General features: G+C 40.8%; 1 protein-coding gene and 1 pseudogene across 1 annotated transcript; both read left to right on the top strand.

Moving 5' to 3' along the window:
- Positions 1-11914: 11914 nt before the first annotated feature.
- LOC127130217 (pentatricopeptide repeat-containing protein At2g46050, mitochondrial-like) lies at positions 11915-13644 on the top strand (annotated as a pseudogene).
- Positions 13645-13699: 55 nt separating this feature from the next.
- On the top strand, positions 13700-14698 carry LOC127130216 (DEAD-box ATP-dependent RNA helicase 15). The gene has a single exon (XM_051059269.1). The coding sequence runs from the start codon at positions 13700-13702 to the stop codon at positions 14660-14662; it is 963 nt and encodes a 320-aa protein (XP_050915226.1). The 3' UTR covers positions 14663-14698.
- Positions 14699-18783: the final 4085 nt, after the last annotated feature.

Raw genomic sequence — 18783 nt, 5'->3', positions numbered from 1 at the left:
TAAACATCCTATTTCGATGTTCATAACGTCGCCCTCCCTTCCCTAGTGAAGATTACTCCTCTCCGTTGGTGTCGATAAACGTTGAGTTTTTCCCGGTCATCCGTTGATGATTTGGTTGTGTTCACTCTCCCCAGTAGAGTTTTCTCCTCTCCGTTGGTGTCGATAAACGTCGAGTTTTTCCCGATCATCCGTTGATGATTTGGTTGTGTCCTTCTTCCCTAGTGAAGTATTCCTCCTCTCCGTTGGTGTCGATAAACGTCGAGTTTTTCCTATACGTCCGTTGGCGTATAGTTGATATCTTTCCCCGCAGGGTCGTCCCCAGCAGTCCTCCTCTCCGTTGGTGTCGATAAACGTCGAGTTTTTCCTATGCGTCCGTTGGCGTATAGTTGATATCTTTCCCCGCAGGGTCGTCCCCAGCAGTCCTCCTCTCCGTTGGTGTCGATAAACGTCGAGTTTTTCCTGGTCGTCCCCAGTTGGTTACCTCTCCGTTGGTCTTGGTAAACGTTGAGTTTTTCCCATTTCGTCCGTTGACGTATGGTTGTATCTCTTCCAGTCATTCATTAATGTCTGGTTACCTCTCCGTTGGTCTTGGTAAACGTTGAGTTTTTCCTAGTTGTCCGTCGGCATCTAGTTGTGATTTCTTTTCCCATTCATCGTCGTTGCGATGTCTGGATGTGGCCGTACCCTTTGAAAACAAAAACAAAAAATACCCAGTAATAAATATCAAATCCCAGTGGACGTTTCCATTGTTGGATCCCTGTATTGTGCAAATTCTACGGTTCTTAGTATTCAATCCCTGTTTACCCTGAAAGTCTGACAGCCATTGCTATCATCCGTTCGGGTTCCCAGCTGATTGAATAGGGGCAGCTGTAGCACCTCAAATTTGCACCTATCATTGTACATACATTATCATATTAGGTCATAGCATAACATGGTCCACTGCATAGCATTGCATTGTCCCTTTTGCCTCAAGTGCAAGCCATTCAGAAGATTCAGGTCAAACTGGTCAGGAGATCAGTCAGTCAATCAAGCAAGCACAATGTCCATTGAGCCAAGGCCCTAGGTTTGGTCCAACATGTTCACATGACTTGGGGATCCATTTGAAGTATTTTGGTCAAGGATTGGATGCTCAGAGGTCATCAGTCAAGGCACAATCAGTCAGAAACCCTAAAAAGTCAAACTTGGTCAACTGGGTTTAATTTTATGGTTTTGATGATGGGATTTGGTTTGAGAGAGTTTGTTCATGTCCAAATAGGCCTCATATATCATGTCAAACATCATCATTGAAGAATTTGGAGCCAAATCAGAAATTTCCAAAAATAGAAACTGGACCTGTAATTCAAATTTGCCAAAAATGGAAACTTCTTGATCCTAAACTTACATCATGATAAAAGCTTCAAATGAATTTTTTCCCAACATGAAAGTTGAAGATCTTGTTCTCCCATTTCCAAAAAGTCCAAGAACACTCAATTCCCATGTGTGGTTAGCAAGTTATGATCAATTCAATCTCAAAAAATTCTTGAACTTCAAAAGGCCATATCTCTCAAACCATTTGGCCAAATTTGGTGAGGTTTTTTCCAACAAGCCATATTTAACCTCCTCTTTCCAAAAATGTGACCCTCATGTACCAAAACCTTATGAATCAAAATGGCATTTTTTCACTTACTTGAATTATTTTAAGTGAGGTATAAAAATGAACTTTTGATTTATGCACTTCTAACACATTTTGCCATTTGAGATAGTTCAGAAATGTCATTTGTGACATGTTTGCAAGCCCAATTCGAGCTGTAGCACCATACACCCCACCATTCAAGTGAAAATGGCCAATTAGCAAAAATTGCTCATTAAACCAAATGGTGATTAACACTTACTTATGCAACACTAAACAACAAATATATAGCCCATTTTCTGCCAGAAGAGAACCCTAGCTGCCTCCATAACACAGAAAACTTCACCCTCTCAAGATTTTGATTTTTCTCCCATTTTCCAAATCTGTCAAAAGAGCTCAAGAACTTTTGTTCTTGAACCTTGATTCACCATCTACAAACTCCTTGGAAGCTTTTGAAAGCAAGGAATCACAGCTGTAAAGCCTTTTCTTGGTACTGTTCCATTAAGCTCCTTCCATGGCATTTGAAATTTCCAAAGGAATTAAGCACGGTTGAACCTTCCTTTTGCATCCAATCAACTTCATAAATACTTTGGAAGTACTGTTTACATGTTACAAGCACTACAAGAATAACTTTGTGCAGCCACGTGATTTAGTGACGTGAAATGCACGTGGCAAAAAATGCCAATTACGACGTGAATTTCACGTGGCTAAAGGTAAAATATAGTAAAAAAATGGAATGACAACTTTTCAGGTTGGGGGGAAATGAAAATAATTAAAATTTGGTAGTGACATGCAGATCACGTCGCTATTTTAAATTTAAAATTCAAATAATGTTTTGTGAAATGTAATTCACGTCGCAACTAGTGACGTGCTGATCACGTGGGTACATGTGGTGTAATTTAATTTCCGAAATGACAATCACGTCGCAAATAGCGACGTGACAAGCATGTGGGTACTGGGTTCAGAGAGACGTTACAGATGACCGTTGAATGTTTTGTGGCGTGTAAATCACGTCGCAAATAGCGACGTGGTTACCACGTGGGAACCTTTCCTTTACCTTCCCTCTTCTCTCCCTCTTCCCTTCACCGTTTCATTCTTCTTCGTTTCCTCTTCAAGCTTCCACCTGCAGACCCATTTTCCCCTTCAACCCATTTCTCTCCTTCAAGCTTCAGATCCATTTTGAAATTGGAAATTTAAAGGTAAATACTTTTATTATTTCAACTTAAACCCATTTCTGTTTAATATATATGAATTTTATTTTAATTATTGTATTTTTTTTTTAAGAAATAGCTAAGAGTGAATTATTCATCCAGGTATATTCAAAATTGTGAAATTTAATTTTTTTTTTAATTATTTTCAGATTAGTTAAATGTATTGAGTTTGGACTGGATTATGTGTTGTGCTTATTATGTATTAAAACCGAATTTGTTTGGACTGGATTTTGTTTTTGTGCACATTATGTATTAAAATAGAATTTGTTTAGAAATTTAATGTATTATATATTTAGAATTTGTTTAGAATTTGTTTATAAAACATATACCCTAATGTATTATTAAAACAGAATTTGTTTAGAATTTGTTTAGAAATATAATATATAATAGTTTTAAAAAAACAGAATATTTAATGTATTATATATTTAATGTATTATACAAAAAAAACAGAATATTTTATGTATTAAATTTTTATAGTTTAGAAATAGATTTTATATAATATACTATTAATACCAATACTATCCTCTCTATTAATACCCTATTTATAAAATCATTTTTAATTATTTCTAGAGAAATTATAAATTTCAAAAGTTAGTTGTGAAGTGTAAATCACGTGGGTAATTTGCCACGTGATTTTCATGTGGCAACATACCATCCATTTTCAAATGTTGTGACGTGATATTCATGTGGCAAAGTTGTGTCATGAATATCACGTGGCAAAGTTTAAGCGCAGAAGGAAGTTAATTCACAATGTTGCGACGTGATTTGCCTTTGGCAAATTAGCGACGTGTTTATCACGTCACAAAAAGTTGCCACACGCGTTCCAGCGACGTGAATCAACACGTCGCTATTTTTGACTAGTGAAGTGATTTTCACCTTTGCCACGTGATAATCATGTGGCAGGGGGGAGTTTTTCTTGTAGTGAAGGCCCAAATCCATCAATTCCAAACCTGTTTACTCCAAGAGGTCAGAATTCGAGTTTATTCTTTTTTAAATTGGTCATGTGATAGTTGTAGGTCTTTGAATGCTGAGTTAAACAAGCTTTGAACCGTTAAATTTCGTGCTAAATTGAGATAGTTATAGGCTTTTAAAGTTTTGTTGTGGATTTGTTTTTCCTTTGATTCGCACTTGTTTGTTGGTTTCTCGATGAAATGTTTATGTATTATGAATGTATGATGATGAACCTACGCGATGATGGTCTCAATTTGAAGTTCTGGAATTTTTTGTTTTTTTTGAATCCATGGAGTTTCTGCTTTTCCTGCATGAAATATGAAGAAGGAGGCGGTACTGTAGGTTGGATCTTTAGAAAGTTAAATTCCGTGGCTGCATGTTGTTTTTTCTAAAAAAGCATAGCGATTGGTCCTGTGAGTAGGCCATGCAGACGCGCCGTGGGCCCAGGCATGCTGCCACGCGAGCAATGCCATTGGATGGGGCATGTTTGACTCAGTCCAAGCCGCCACCTGGGATTAATGAGCGGCACTATTATTATTTTTTAATTCCAATCTTTCTCTTAATGTATTTCCAGAATTGCTACAGTGGCCAGGCTTTAACTTTAGTAACTTGGTGCTAGCTACAACGTACTGTACTGCATGTACTATGATTTTGATATGTTTTACTGCCAATACACCGCCATGCCATCACCTCATTGGCCCGCGCACTGTTGACTGGGATGTTGAAAAATCCCGTTTAATGAAGCGCTGAAGCTTCATGCTCAGCGAATGTTTTTTTCTTTTTTTTAATTTTTAAATATTCATTTTTTCATTTGTTTCAATTCTTTTTGTTCCAATTTCTTTATAATTTTCAAAATTCATAAATAATTAAAGGATGATCCAATTGAGATGGGATTTTTTGCATTGTTCTCCATTCTTCATCTAGTTTTTTATGAGCACTTTTATTCAAGTAGTGCACGTGTGGATTTTTTAATTGAGCTAGGGTTTTGTTCATGTGTCCATCTTTGTACACTTTGCCAAATTAATTATGAAATGATGACACTTTATCCTATGGACTTGAAACTTTTTGAGCACAAACTAGTCACATTCATGTTTATTTTGATGTAAAGTTTGTGAATTTATCTTATCTGGATTGTGAGTTGTGAATTTTTGAAGTAGGGTGTGACAATTTGTGTCACACCATTGATGTGTAACTTGTTGATTTTCATAACCTTACTTCTTGACCTCCAAATGGATTGAATTTTTGCATTATTGAACTCTTGAATGTCTAGTTTACATGTGATTTTTCTTGGAATTGTTTGTGGCATTTCCTAATTATTTGAGATTTTTGTCCCCTGTTTGGTCTTATGTTGACTTTTTGTGAAACATGTTCCCATTTCCTTTGTGAAATTCTCATACTTTATTGGATGGACATGAAATTTGATATGTGATTAGTAGACATCTTAAGTTTTGCCATGGTTTTAGTCCCATTCATTTATCATATGCCATCCCTGATTTATGATTTTTGCAAGTTGATGCATGTTTGGTTGACTTCTTTGAGCATGTTCAAAATTGCCTTGCCTCTCTGATTTTCATTGACTATCTTCTACTTGTCCAAATGAGATGAAATTTGACATGCTTACCATGCTATGTGTTGTGATTGATCATGATTTATTTGGTGATTTTTGGAAATGTTTGAGATTGCTTTTGATTCAAGTCTTGCTGTTGACTTCTTTGAGCTTTCATTTGCCATGCTTTGACTTCTTTTGCTTATGAAATGATGATGATGCATGATATGAACATGAACCCAATTGAGTTTGCTTCTTAAATGTTTGAACATGATTTTGATTGGATATCACTTGCTGTTTTGACTTTCTCATCCTCTTTTGACCCTAGGCTTGCCCTAGTGGTCTTGTTGCTTATGTTTGAGTTGTTGTTTCAGGTTAAGCCACAAATACTTCAAAGAGATCATTACAATGTGATTGAGCTTGTTTGTTTATCATGACTAGCATACTTGTTTTGTAGGTTGCTTGGCTCACAAGCCTTGAGCTTTGTGCTTTGCTCATTTAATTATTTATGTTGACTGTTGATCCTGTTTCCTTTTGATTTACTTTGAAGTTGCATACTAATATCTGCTTGACTATTTCAGGTACTTTTAGTTGCTCAGTTCCTTGTGAACTTTTGCTTTGCTTTGCTTATATAAGCAATTTGCATTGAGGTATACTTCTAATCTTCATGTAGTCTGGAAGACCTGGCCTGTTACTTGGCCAGACACCTGTCTGAAGTCCTCCTTAAGAGGCAATGTCTGTGTATGTTTAATTTGTCCCTGTACATACTCAAAGTCCTCCTAAGTGAAGAGGCAATTGGCAGAACCCAAGGGATAAGCAATCTATCCCCTGCTAGTCTGTGTGTCACTCACATTGCTCACACTACCTGTGTTGATGCATAGTGAGTAAAAACCCAAGATCCATAGAGTCTAACTTGTGGAGAGAGTTCCCCCATTCTGAACTCCCACACCTTCTGATATTGAAATGCTCTCCCTGGCCAGGGATAAGAGCAGTGAGGCACACCCCTCATCTCCTTTCATCTGCTTCACCTTGGCTCTCAATGTCAAGGTTAAGAGCACCATCTACCCAGTTCCAGAGGTTTGTTTGTCGAGGTTGATATGACCCCTCGACTAAAACCTAGCCTTGTTTGAGCCCATTGCTTGTGTATAGTGTGTGCTACCTGTGCTTGTATGTTTGTTTGACTTGCTTCCTGTGCAAGTTAGGTTTAGTTTAGACTAATCCTTGTTCGCTTTCGCCCTCGTTGCGATCCTTTCTCTCGCCCTCGTTGCGATTGAGACTTTTCCTTTCTCTCGCCCTCGTTGCGATCGAGACTTTCCCTTTCTCTTGCCCTAGTTGCAATCGAGTCCTTTTTCCCTCCGTAGCCGAACTACGGCAACTCTGATTCTCATGTCCAGATGAGATACGTAGGCACGAGATGCGATGTCTTGTCGAGTTTGACTAACAACTAACACTAATTCTTTTCTCTCGCCCTCGTTGCGATTGAGACCTCCCCTTTCTCTTGCCCTAGTTGCAATCGAGACCCTTCTTGCTTCCTGTGCAAGTTAGCGTAGGTGTGGCTTGCTTCCTGTGCGAGTCATGTTTAGGATAGGCTTGCTTCCTGTGCAAGTTAGCTAGAAACCTTAACTTAGGGACGATTTTGCATGACAACATCTAGGCTCGAGTCGTAGTCTCCCTAGTGTTGTATCTCCCTCTGTTATCTGGTTAGGCTAGTCCTTTTTCCCTGCGTAGGGGAACTACATCGCCCTGATCTTCATACCAGATGAAGTATGTAGGCAGGAGATTGAGCTGATCTCTCCGGGCGCCTTTTTCTTTTTTTGTGTGTGTTGTCTGACAGTTGCTAGGCTCGAGTGCCTGACTCCTTAGCAATCTGTTGTCCGTTTGTTTGAGTGTGTGCTTGACAGTTGTAGGCTCGAGTCCCCGACTCCCTATTAACTTGTTGTGTTGTTGTGTGCTTGGAAGCCGATGTAAGTCCATCGAGTGGCATTTGGGTTCCAGTGTGCGTGTGTTTTGGTTCGGATGCTGATGTAAGCCCAGTGATTGGCATTCGGGCTCCACGTTTGCCTTTGCCTGTGTTTGTTTGTGCGCGTGTCAGCCGAGCTACGAATGCTCTGATTCTTCTCTCGTCCGAGAAGATACGTAGGCATAAGGTGCGATACCTTAGCGAGCATGTGTCGTTTCCCCAGTCCGAACTACTTTGACTCTGATGTCTATGCCTGATAGACTAAGTAGGCCCAGGATGCGGTATCCTGCCGAGTCAGTCTCGTCTGTTTTCTTGTGTCTCCTTCAGCCAGTGTGTGTGTGTTTGAGCAGTGTTTTAGCAACCATTTTCCTTCCTTTTGTGCGTGGATCCCGTAGAGTACTACGGATGCGTAGGGGTGCTAATACCTTCCCTTCGCATAACCGACTCCCGAACCCATTCTCTTTGGTCGCGAGACCATGTTCTTTTCCTAGGTTTACTCTGAGCATTTCCTTTCCCTCTTTTGGGATAAATAACGCACGGTGGCGGCTCTGTTGTTTTCTTTTCCCGCCGGTTTTTCGCGTGATGCGACACCTGTATCTTAGGTATTGAGCAAGCCATTGATTTGAGAATCAAGACTCTGGACATCTTCGGAGATTCAGCTCTAGTGATCAATCAAGTAAATGGTGATTGGAACACTCTCCAGCCCACTCTGGTCCCCTACAGAGATTACACGAGAAGACTGTTGACTTTCTTCACAACGGTAAAGCTGTATCATATACCTCGTGATGAGAACCAGATGTCAGATGCTCTTGCTACTCTATCCTCCATGATCAAGGTGGTTCGGTGGAACCATGCTCCCAGGATCGATGTAATGCGCCTTGATATGGCCGCGTATGTGTTTGCTGTTGAACTGGTAGTCGATGACAAGCCATGGTATCACGATATCAAATGCTTTCTGAAGAATCAAGAGTACCCTGCAGGGGCATCCAACAATGACAGAAAGACTTTGAGAAGATTGGCAGGCAGTTTCTTCTTGAACAAAGACGATGTGCTGTATAAGAGGAACTTCAACATGGTTTTGCTCAGATGCGTGGACAGACACGAGGCGGACATGTTAATGCAGGAAGTTCATGAAGGTTCCTTCGGTACTCATGCCGGCGGACATGCAATGGCTAAGAAATTGTTAAGAGCGGGTTATTACTGGATGACCATGGAATCAGATTGTTTCAAGTATGCTCGGAAGTGTCATAAATGCCAGATTTATGCTGATAAGGTGCATGTACCGCCAAATCCTCTGAATGTGATGTCTTCGCCGTGGCCGTTCGCTATGTGGGGCATTGACATGATTGGAAAGATTGAGCCGACTGCTTCCAATGGGCATCGCTTCATCCTTGTTGCCATCGACTATTTCACCAAGTGGGTCGAAGCAGCGTCGTTCGCGAATGTCACCAGACATGTGGTCGCCCGTTTCATTAAGAAAGAAATCATTTGTCGCTATGGGATTCCCGAGAGAATCATTACTGATAATGGTTCCAATCTCAATAACAAAATGATGAAGGAGTTGTGCCAGAACTTCAACATTCAGCATCACAATTCTTCCCCTTACCATCCTAAGATGAACGGTGCTGTTGAGGCAGCGAATAAGAACATAAAGAAGATTGTGCAGAAGATGGTCGTTACGTACAAAGATTGGCATGAGATGCTACCCTTCGCCTTGCATGGGTACCGCACTTCAGTACGTACGTCGACCGGGGCGACCCCTTACTCCCTTGTGTATGGTATGGAAGCAGTCCTACCTGTTGAAGTGGAGATTCCTTCTCTAAGAGTCCTGTTGGATGTCAAGCTAGACGAAGCTGAATGGATTCGGACAAGGTTCAATGAGTTGAGTCTTATCGAAGAGAAGCGAATGGCAGCCATCTGTCATGGGCAGTTGTATCAGAGTCGGATGAAGAGAGCCTTTGACCAGAAAGTGCGTCCTCGATGTTTCCAAGTTGGAGATTTAGTGTTGAAAAGGATCCTTCCTCCTCAGACAGATCACAGGGGCAAGTGGACTCCTAACTATGAGGGACCTTATATTGTCACCAAGGTTTTTGATGGAGGGGCTTTGATGCTTGCAACGATGGATGGTGAAGACTTCACTTCCCCGGTAAACTCAGACGTAGTTAAAAAATACTTCGCATAAAATAGACCGCTGGACGGTAAAAAGAACAGTCCAGGCAAAAATGGGCATCCTGACGAACCAAGAAAATGAAAAGGTTCGGGCAAAAATTAGGGATTTAAAAAATGAAAAGATCGTACACCCGGTAAGTTGAAAACCTGAAAAGGCAACTTAGGCAAAAATGGGTATCCCGGTGGATTGAAAACCCGAAAAGGGTGATCCAGGCAAAAGTTAGGGATTAAGCGAATGTCTGCGTTCTGAGTTAGTTCTGAATTTCATCTTGTGTCGATGACTGGAAACTTTCAAAAGGGGTAGGAAACAGTCCAATCACCTTTTCAGAAGGCTGATCATCTGGAAGATCTTGAAGACGGGCAAGTCATAGCAGAATTGGAACCCAATAGAAATCCATTTCACATTGCCATTAGATTAATTTCTGTTTTTATCTTTTGTGCGATTACCTCTTTCCAGGGATTGCTTCCTGATGTAAATGCCTATTCAGAGGCCATTCAATCAATAAAATCATGTTATTCAGTATATCTCTGTTTGCATTTTCATTTTACTGTTTTGTTTGCAAAAATGACGTCCAAATTTTTGATAAATATTGCATCATGACACATAAGGGCTTTACAGGTACATGCTCAATAAACATTTAAAATTGCTGTAAATTTTAAGTGCTTTGGATCGTCTATTCAGAACAGATACTCTCGGGGCATTTCCTTAAAATCCCTTGCAGATGATCGTGAATATCTTCCCCAGTGAAGTCGCCAACAGACGAATCCGGTGTCTTCTCCCTGCAGAGCTGATCAGAGTATTGGATTCTTCAATCCCCAGCAGGTTCTCACCACTGTACTCCCCAAGCGGTTGTTTCAGACTATGCACTCCCTAGTAGAGTTAATAGTGCCAGACTGTATATCCCCAGCGGAGTTGACAGTGCCAGACTGTATATCCCCAGCAGAAGCAGCTGCTCCTTGGAGTTCGACGCCAGATCGATGTTTTCAATCCCAGATCGATGATCTCTTTCCTAGAAGCATAACCTCGGTACCGTATCGGTGTTTGCCTCCCCCTGCTGAGTCATCTCTCGTAGATTATGGTTGCCAGAACCACTATCGCTTTCCCCAACAACAGGTTTTCAGCGCCGTTCTCTCCCCAGTCAGAGTCTCGGTATCTCGTCATTGCCAGAACACCGCGCGGCCGGTCATTTCCCCACATAGTTCATTATGCTGTGCATCTCCAACAGTAGTGCCGGGGTCCAGAAGATTGTGATCATTTCCCCAGTGGGATTCCTTGCTTCAGCTTGGCATTTTCCCCAACATTTCGCATCCCTGCATGTAGAATCATATTGCATTGCATCCTCCCAAATCGCGTAGCATTTCCATTCTCATGGAGCATTACGCCATTGAAAAATTCAAACATACGCATGTAAGCATAAAACATTCTCGGTATCCCAAGTGATAAGCCAGAAGTTTGTTTCCAGTGCTCAGACTAAAGGTTGTTCATGACTTACTATCCCCAGCATGGATCGTTGGCCCACGTGCCGCCTTAATTATCATTTTCCCTATTTTCTGGCGATGCTGACAGGCATGAAGTTTTCCGGTATTCAGACCAAAGTGGCAATCAGGCCAATTTTCCGGTATTCAGACCGAAGTGGCATTCAGGCCAATTTTCCGGTATTCAGACCGAAGTGGCATTCAGGCCAATTTTCCGGTATTCAGACCGAAGTGGCAATCAGGCCAATTTTCCGGTATTCAGACCGAAGTGGCAATCAGGCCAATTTTCCGGTATTCAGACCGAAGTGGCATTCAGGCCAATTTTCCGGTATTCAGACCGAAGTGGCATTCAGGCCAATTTTCCGGTATTCAGACCGAAGTGGCATTCAGGCCAATTTTCCGGTATTCAGACCGAAGTGGCATTCAGGCCAATTTTCCGATATTCAGACCGAAGTGGCAATCAGGCCAATTTTCCGGCATTCAGACCGAAGTGGCATTCAGGCCAATTTTCCGGTATTCAGACCGAAGTGGCATTCAGGCCAGTTTCCGGTATCCAGATCGAAGTGGCATTCAGGCCAGTTTCCGATTCTCAGATCGAAGTGGTGTTCAGACCAGATTTTCGGTGATCAGACCAACATTGATACTCTCATATTCCGATGCTTAGTGTTCAGACTAATGTGCGGCATTCAGGCCATGGGTATTCCTGTGTTACCATTTATTTTGGTATCCAGGTCAACTTTCTGTTTCGGTACTCAGGCCGATTTTCACCGTACCAGACGAATTCTTCTTTTGAGACCACTTCTTCGCCGATTCTGACAGGCATTGTTAATTATTTCATAGGGATTCAGGATCAAAATCTGGGTCTTCTTAATATTTAACCATCTCCCACTATGATCATATGAAGAACGTCCTGCTTCATATTCTCTAGTTGAAGACGCTTAAATAGGGGCAACTGTCATACCCCGATTTTGGCCCTGAATTTTTTCCCATCAATCGGTCATTTACATTTCCCTTCATTCCCTATCTCATTCTTCACACAATGCTTCTCTTTCTCTTCCTACCAACCTCATCATCCATGTAGCTCCACAAGCAGACTCAGAGCTTCTATGTCAATTCCTGATCAAACTCATTTCGAAGACCATGACGCTGTTCGTTTGTTTTGTTCCAACGCCCTCAAAATCTCAGCCAAAAAGGGGTTATCTTCCTGAAGGAAAACAATTACATGCCCATTTAATAAAGTTTGGATTTTGTCATGTTCTTTCCTTGCAAAATCAGATTTTGAGTGTTTACCTTAAATGTAAAGAAACTGAAGATGCAGAGAAGCTGTTTGATGGATTGCCTGTGAGAAATGTTGTGTCGTGGAATATTATGATTCGCGGTATTATTGGATCATGCGATAATGAAAATGAATTGGATCGTAAGCAGCTGTGTTTTTCTTATTTTAAAAGGATGCTGTTGGAAATGGTGGTTCCTGATTATATAACTTTAAATGGTTTGATTTGTTCTTGTGCTCGGTTTTATGATGCTGAGATGGGAATTCAGTTGCACTGTTTTACAGTGAAAGTTGGATTTGATTTGGATTGTTTTGTCGGCTGTGCTCTTGTTGATTTATATGCGAAATGTGGTTTTGTTGAAAATGCTAGGAGGGTGTTTGTGTTGCTCCTTTTAGAGATTTGGTTATGTGGAATGTGATGATTTCTTGCTATACCTTCAATTGTTTACCAGAAGAGGCTTTTAACATGTTCAATTTGATGCGGTTGGATGTTGCGAACGGGGACGAGTTCACTTTTAGTAGCATGTTGAGTGTACTAAGTGATGATGCTTTGGGATATTATGATTTTGGAAAAACAGATTCACGGCCTTGTTCTGAGACAGTCGTTTGACTCAGATGTTTTAGTGGCTAGTGCATTGATCAACATGTATGCCAAAAACAAAATATAATTGATGCACGTAGAGTATTCGACGAGATGTCGATTCGAAATGTTGTGGCATGGAACACCATGGTTGTTGGGTGTGGAAATTATGGTGATGGCAATGAAGTTATGAGGCTTCTCAGAGAGATGCTTCGGGAAGGGTTTCTTCCCGATGAATTGATTATTTCCAGCGTCATTAGTTCATGTGGCTACGCTTCTGCCATTACCGAAATACTTCAAGCACATGCTTTTGCGGTTAAGTTATCGTGTCATGTTTTTTTTTATCTGTTGCCAATTCTTTGATCAGTGCTTATTCCAAATGTGGTAGCATTGCTAGTGCATTTAAATGCTTTGAATTAACTTCACAGCCTGATCTAGTTGCTTGGACTTCATTGATATGTGCATATGCATTCCACGGACTAGCCAAAGAAGCTACAGGTGATGTTTACATGTGGGACGGGAAGAAAGGTAAGGATAAGCCGCTTGTTGCGACTCGGATGCCGGGTGTAAAGGAGGCTACTTCAGTTTCAGTTGGTGAAACACATTTATTAATTGTGGCTTCCCTGTATCATCCTATCTACCCTATCAACATGATTGATAATTCTCAGAAGCTCAAGTCGAGTGACATAAATAACATGGAGGAGTTCAACGAAGACATTTTATTTGAGGATACCAATTCCTATAATACAATATATACAGTTCACAATGATAATCTTAGACAGAGATCTACATCCAGCTTAAAAAGTCTTTGTGAAAAAAGCAGCAGCAAAGTGTCTGCTGGAGCCACGGAATGCCATACAATTGCTTGAGATTGCTGATTCTCTTGGAGCAGATGATTTGAAGAAATATTGCGAGGACATTGTCATGCACAATCTTGATTATATATTTTCAGTTTCAGCACATGCTGTAGCAAGTGCCTCACTAGATATTTTGGCGAGCCTCGAAGGGTTGTTAGACCAGAGATCATCCGAGGCATGGAGTTACCGTCGACTCCCTACTCCAACTGCTATACTCCCCGTCACCATTGACAGTGAAGAGGAAGATGAAAAAGTTCCTGATTCCGCTGGAGCAAAAGTTAACGGTGAATCCGGAAAGAAGGGCTATGTTGGGATCCACAGTTCAGGATTCAGAGACTTTCTTCTAAAGCCAGAGCTTCTACGGGCTATTGTGGATTCAGGATTTGAGCATCCTTCTGAAGTACAACATGAATGCATACCTCAAGCAATCTGGGGAATGGGTGTTTTATGCCAAGCAAAATCTGGAATGGGAAAAACTGTTGTTTTTGTTTTATCAACTTTGCAGCAGATTGATCCTATTCCAGGCCAAGTTTCTGCTCTTATTCTGTGTCATACAAGGGAATTAGCTTACCAGATATGCCATGAGTCTGAAAGGTTCAGCACCTACTTGACTGATCTCAAGGTTGATGTCTTCTATGTTGGTGTCAACATTAAAGTTCACAAGGATCTGTTGAAAAATGAATGTCCCCAAATTGTTGTTGGTACACCTGGAAGAATACTAGCATTGTCTAGGGATAAGGACCTTTCTTTGAAGAATGTCAGGCATTTCATTTTAGATGAATGTGATAAGATGCTGGAATCACTTGACATGAGGAAAGACGTGCAAGACATTTTCAAGTTGACTCCCCACGATAAGCAAGTTATGATGTTTTCTGCAACACTCAGCAAGGAAATCCGCCCGGTCTGCAAAAAATTTATGCAAGATCCCATGGAAATTTATGTTGACGACGAAGCAAAATTGACCCTTCATGGTCTTGTTCAGCACTACATCAAATTGAAGGAGGAGGAGAAAAAACCGGAAGTTGAATGATCTTCTTGATGCACTGGACTTCAATCAAGTTGTGATTTTTGTTAGTCGAGCAGCAGGAGTACAACCAAATTCCTTTACACTGTCTACCATTCTTGGAGCTTGCAATAAAATGAGGTCTGTTGCTCCAACTATGATGCTCCACGGACATATAAGAAAAACAAAAACAGCAAGCGATCAGAGTCACAGTCAAGTGTTGATCCCATTGCGGGTAAGAAGATACCGAAAAGTTTTTGCACAAGGGAAGTTACCTGTTTCCTCTTAAACAACTTCAATAAGACCAGAAATGAAGATTGGTTTCCTTGGTTGTTGTGGAACGAAAGTAGATTCTATTGATCATTACACCACTGAAATTGACAAGCTATCAAAAGAAATAGCTTTAGAGAGAGATAAGGTCACCAACGATCCTAAGACCACCAACTGCTGGCACTAGCTTCTCTCCATCCAACGATAAGATCATTACTGGCGCCGACCTCATTGTCATGTATCCAATTTGCGGGAACTTAACATCTTTGAACTGGAACTATGCCTTGTATCGCCCCAAAAACGTCATAACGGTAGTGATAGCAGGCCCTGCAACAATCCTTAACAAAATCACACTCAACCTCTAAATCCTGTATGCATGATAACTTAAAGAAAATGGATAATGATTCCAATACCACTAGCCATATTACAGATGCCGTAGAAAGGTCGAGTCCCATTGTATGTTCAAATTTCCACAGTTGGTGATGTTGTTAAGAAGCTTGGTGTGAGAGCATGATTTCGACTATGACCAAGAGTTACTCTGCAGGGAACCGCCGAACCTGCGGAAACAGAACGAGTTTAAGGAAATGCATTAATTTGCCGGCTTACCGATGGAATTCGCCCATGATGGAATAGGCATCAAACCAGAGCAGTGATCAAAACCGAAACTGCTTTCGGAAGCTTACCATTTGTTATGATGTGAGCTGCCTCAAACCAGTACGCAATTGAGCGTTGTAGTCGGCACCGATCCTGCAACATTGCCAATAATGTGCATCAGTTAACACTGCCACATATCAGAACTATACGAACAATAGGATATCTGCATTGTCAAGGTTGGCTCATATGCCGTCTGATACATCAATGGAAAGACCCTTACAACGTTCCAGGCAGAACAAGTGCGGCACCTTTTGGGGACCCAACAGGATTTTTTTTGGCAGGGATATATTGAATTCTATTATGATACAGGCCACGCAGAATAGCTATTTGAGGTCAACATACCAGTACTTGGTCAACATCTTATCATGGACTGATATGAGTCTTTACTGTCATCACAGAGACATTGATCTATCCTGAGTTGCCGGTAGTGTATGACAGGCAGCTACGAGGAGAAATAGTTAACTTCTTTAAAGCTGCAGTAGTTATAATCAACTGTCGACACCCACAGTTTTTTAGATATTATGGAGATTTGAAACACCAGAACCTTTTACATAGGAGCAATTTTCCAGTTTTGATTGCATTGGCAATAAAACTGAAATTTGAGACAAAGGCGAAGATAGCTAATCAGTTCCAGGCACTAACAAACATAGACCCTGGAGTGGTGGATTATTTGGCTAAGCTTCAAAATCTGCTATGAGCATGAGCAAATAGGCTCTATTGCAAGCTTACAATCAACATTACCAAGCGCGTCAAAATCAAACCAAGCTCACCAATTTTCACTGCGGTAAAACACAAATTAAATTAGTCAAAAGCAGTAAAAATTCAAGAAATATCCCAATTTGGCATCCAGACAAAACAATGAAGAAGAAAGCGTGGCTCAGATTACCTGTTACGAATCCATACATCAAAGGGACCAATCCGATACTGAGCACAAAGAAAGTGCTTTGCAGGAACGCCTCTTTTGAACATCAAAGACCCCCTTGGAAACCCTAATCAAGGAACATAAATAGAGAGGGAGAGAAAATCAGTGGGACGACGGCGAAGGAATTTTCAAATACAAAAAACCTAATCCTAAAATACAAGAAAACCAGCGTTTGAAGAGGGGAAGGGAAGATTCAAGCATTACCTGAGCTCGCCGTCACCGTCGAAGGTGAGCCTTTTCAACCGCCTTTGCCTCTGTTTGCATGTAGAGCGAAGTTTGAGAGAGAGAGGGTTGAGGGCGAGAGAGATACGTTGAGTCGAGATAGAGAGAGCGCGATTGAGAGGGTTTTGGGCGATTTTGAGAGAATGTGGAAAGTTTCTACACCTGGATGAGGATCTCGTTCTGATTTCTCTTACCGGAGAAGAACCGAGTTTTAAGTTTCAATATTTGATTTTCCCAAGTTTTCCATTGATTTGAGCCTTTAAGATTTTCCTTTGGATTTTGATATATGTGTTGTGTTTCCCTTTATCCATTGGCTTTTGGGTTTTTTCCATTGAATCCCACCGTTTTCCCATTTAAGCACCGCCCACCAGCCATTAATGAGAATTTTATTCTCCTCTACTCATCATCAAAAATTCACGTGGTTGGAGTGTTGCTCCATATCTCTAGTGCCACCTCACTGGGGGCCAAACCGGAGCGGGTTCCCTGCAACCCGAACCCAGACAGTCTAAGGGACTGTTGAGTATTGGGTTTTGTCTTAGCCCAAACTCCAACGGCCCATTTTCACCTTTCTTCTTTAGTTAGTTTTTCGTTATTTATTTTCGGCCATGTGTTTGGATTGCTACTAGTCTAGCAGGTGACCACTTGTGGCCTAGTGGAGATGGAGATAGCTCATCTCTTCTATGGTTTTTAGTGTAGTGGGTTCGATACCCGTATTGAGCATTTTATTTCTTTCAGCATTTGCATTTTATTTTCTTTTAGCATTCCACTTTATGTTTATGTTTTTATTATACTCATGGTTAATTTATTATCTTTTAATTTCATCATTCATTCAAAACCATTTTAAAACTATAAAAATCATATTTTTCTCGATTCAATATCGAGCCCATTTTTCACACCCTTGTAAGTCGATTGCTTTTTAAGCATCGCCATCAACCTCACATAGCTTACTCTTGGGCTTTCTTACAATGAGCCGGTTCTCTTGCACTTACACTCATATTTCGCATCATTTTGTTGTTTGGGTCCGATTTAATTATTTCATGATTTTTTAATCCCCATTTGACAAAATGTACCCCACTCCCCCGATGTGTAATAATCTTGTACTGTTTATTTATTTATTTGCTTGACTGTTTAGTTAGCTACTAACACAAGAATAAAATCAACCATTTCCAAAAGATAAAAAAAATATGACTCGATCCAACGTCGAGTATTTTCTCAATAAACAAATCAATTCATTTCGCCCTCCTATTCTTTTCCTTTTCTTTCAAACTTTCATCAAATGCTTGATTCAACGTCAAGCCATTTTCTCTAATAAAAAACTCAAAAATATTAATTCATAAGTCAAGACTTTTTTCAATAAAGATGGAAGTGGAACGTGGTGTATACCACACACTCCTGAGACTAGGATTCGAGATGTATATCTCGCCAATCCTAGCTTTCGCCATCATCCAATTTACCCACTTTGCTTTATCAAAACACTCATCCAAATCTTTCTCAAACGTCCATCAATACTTGATCTAGGTCAAGTCATTTTCACAACAAAAACTCAAAATACCTAATTCTTATTTAACACTTTTTCAATAAAGGTGGAAATGGAACATGGTGTATACCATGCACTCCCGAGGTTAAGATTCGAGACGCATACCTCGCCAATCTTAACTCTCGCCATCGCCTAAAATTGTCAATGCGGTTTCTCCAAACCCTTTCTCAATCAAATTCAAAACACTTAATCTCTATTAAACACTTTTGCAAATAAAGATGGAAATGGAACATGGTGTATACCATGCACTCCTGAGGCTAGGATTCGAGATGTATATCTCGCCAATCCTAGTTCTCGCCATCATTCAAAGCACATCCAACCAATCAAACTCTTTTTCTCGCCGCCGTGCGACCAATCAAAAAACCTTTTCCGAGTGTAGATTTGTAAATCCTAACACCTAAGTACATATTGCATGACAACTCTAGGGCAGAGCTTCCCCATTTTCTTTTAGACCTTTTGTGCGTCTTCCGATCTTGAGGCATGTAGTCCGTTCTATTGCAAAGAGGTAACTGCCTAAGACTCGATTCAGCGAGCTGCGAGACC

Source organism: Lathyrus oleraceus, chromosome 3 (assembly GCF_024323335.1).
Source record: "Lathyrus oleraceus cultivar Zhongwan6 chromosome 3, CAAS_Psat_ZW6_1.0, whole genome shotgun sequence".
Classification (NCBI taxonomy): Eukaryota; Viridiplantae; Streptophyta; class Magnoliopsida; order Fabales; family Fabaceae; genus Lathyrus; species Lathyrus oleraceus.
This window is presented reverse-complemented; position numbering and strand designations above follow the sequence as displayed.

What these genes read in the sequence shown, in the direction of transcription:
- LOC127130216 (XM_051059269.1), top strand. Translation starts at nt 13,700, where the DNA reads ATGCACAATCTTGATTATATATTTTCAGTTTCAGCACATGCTGTAGCA.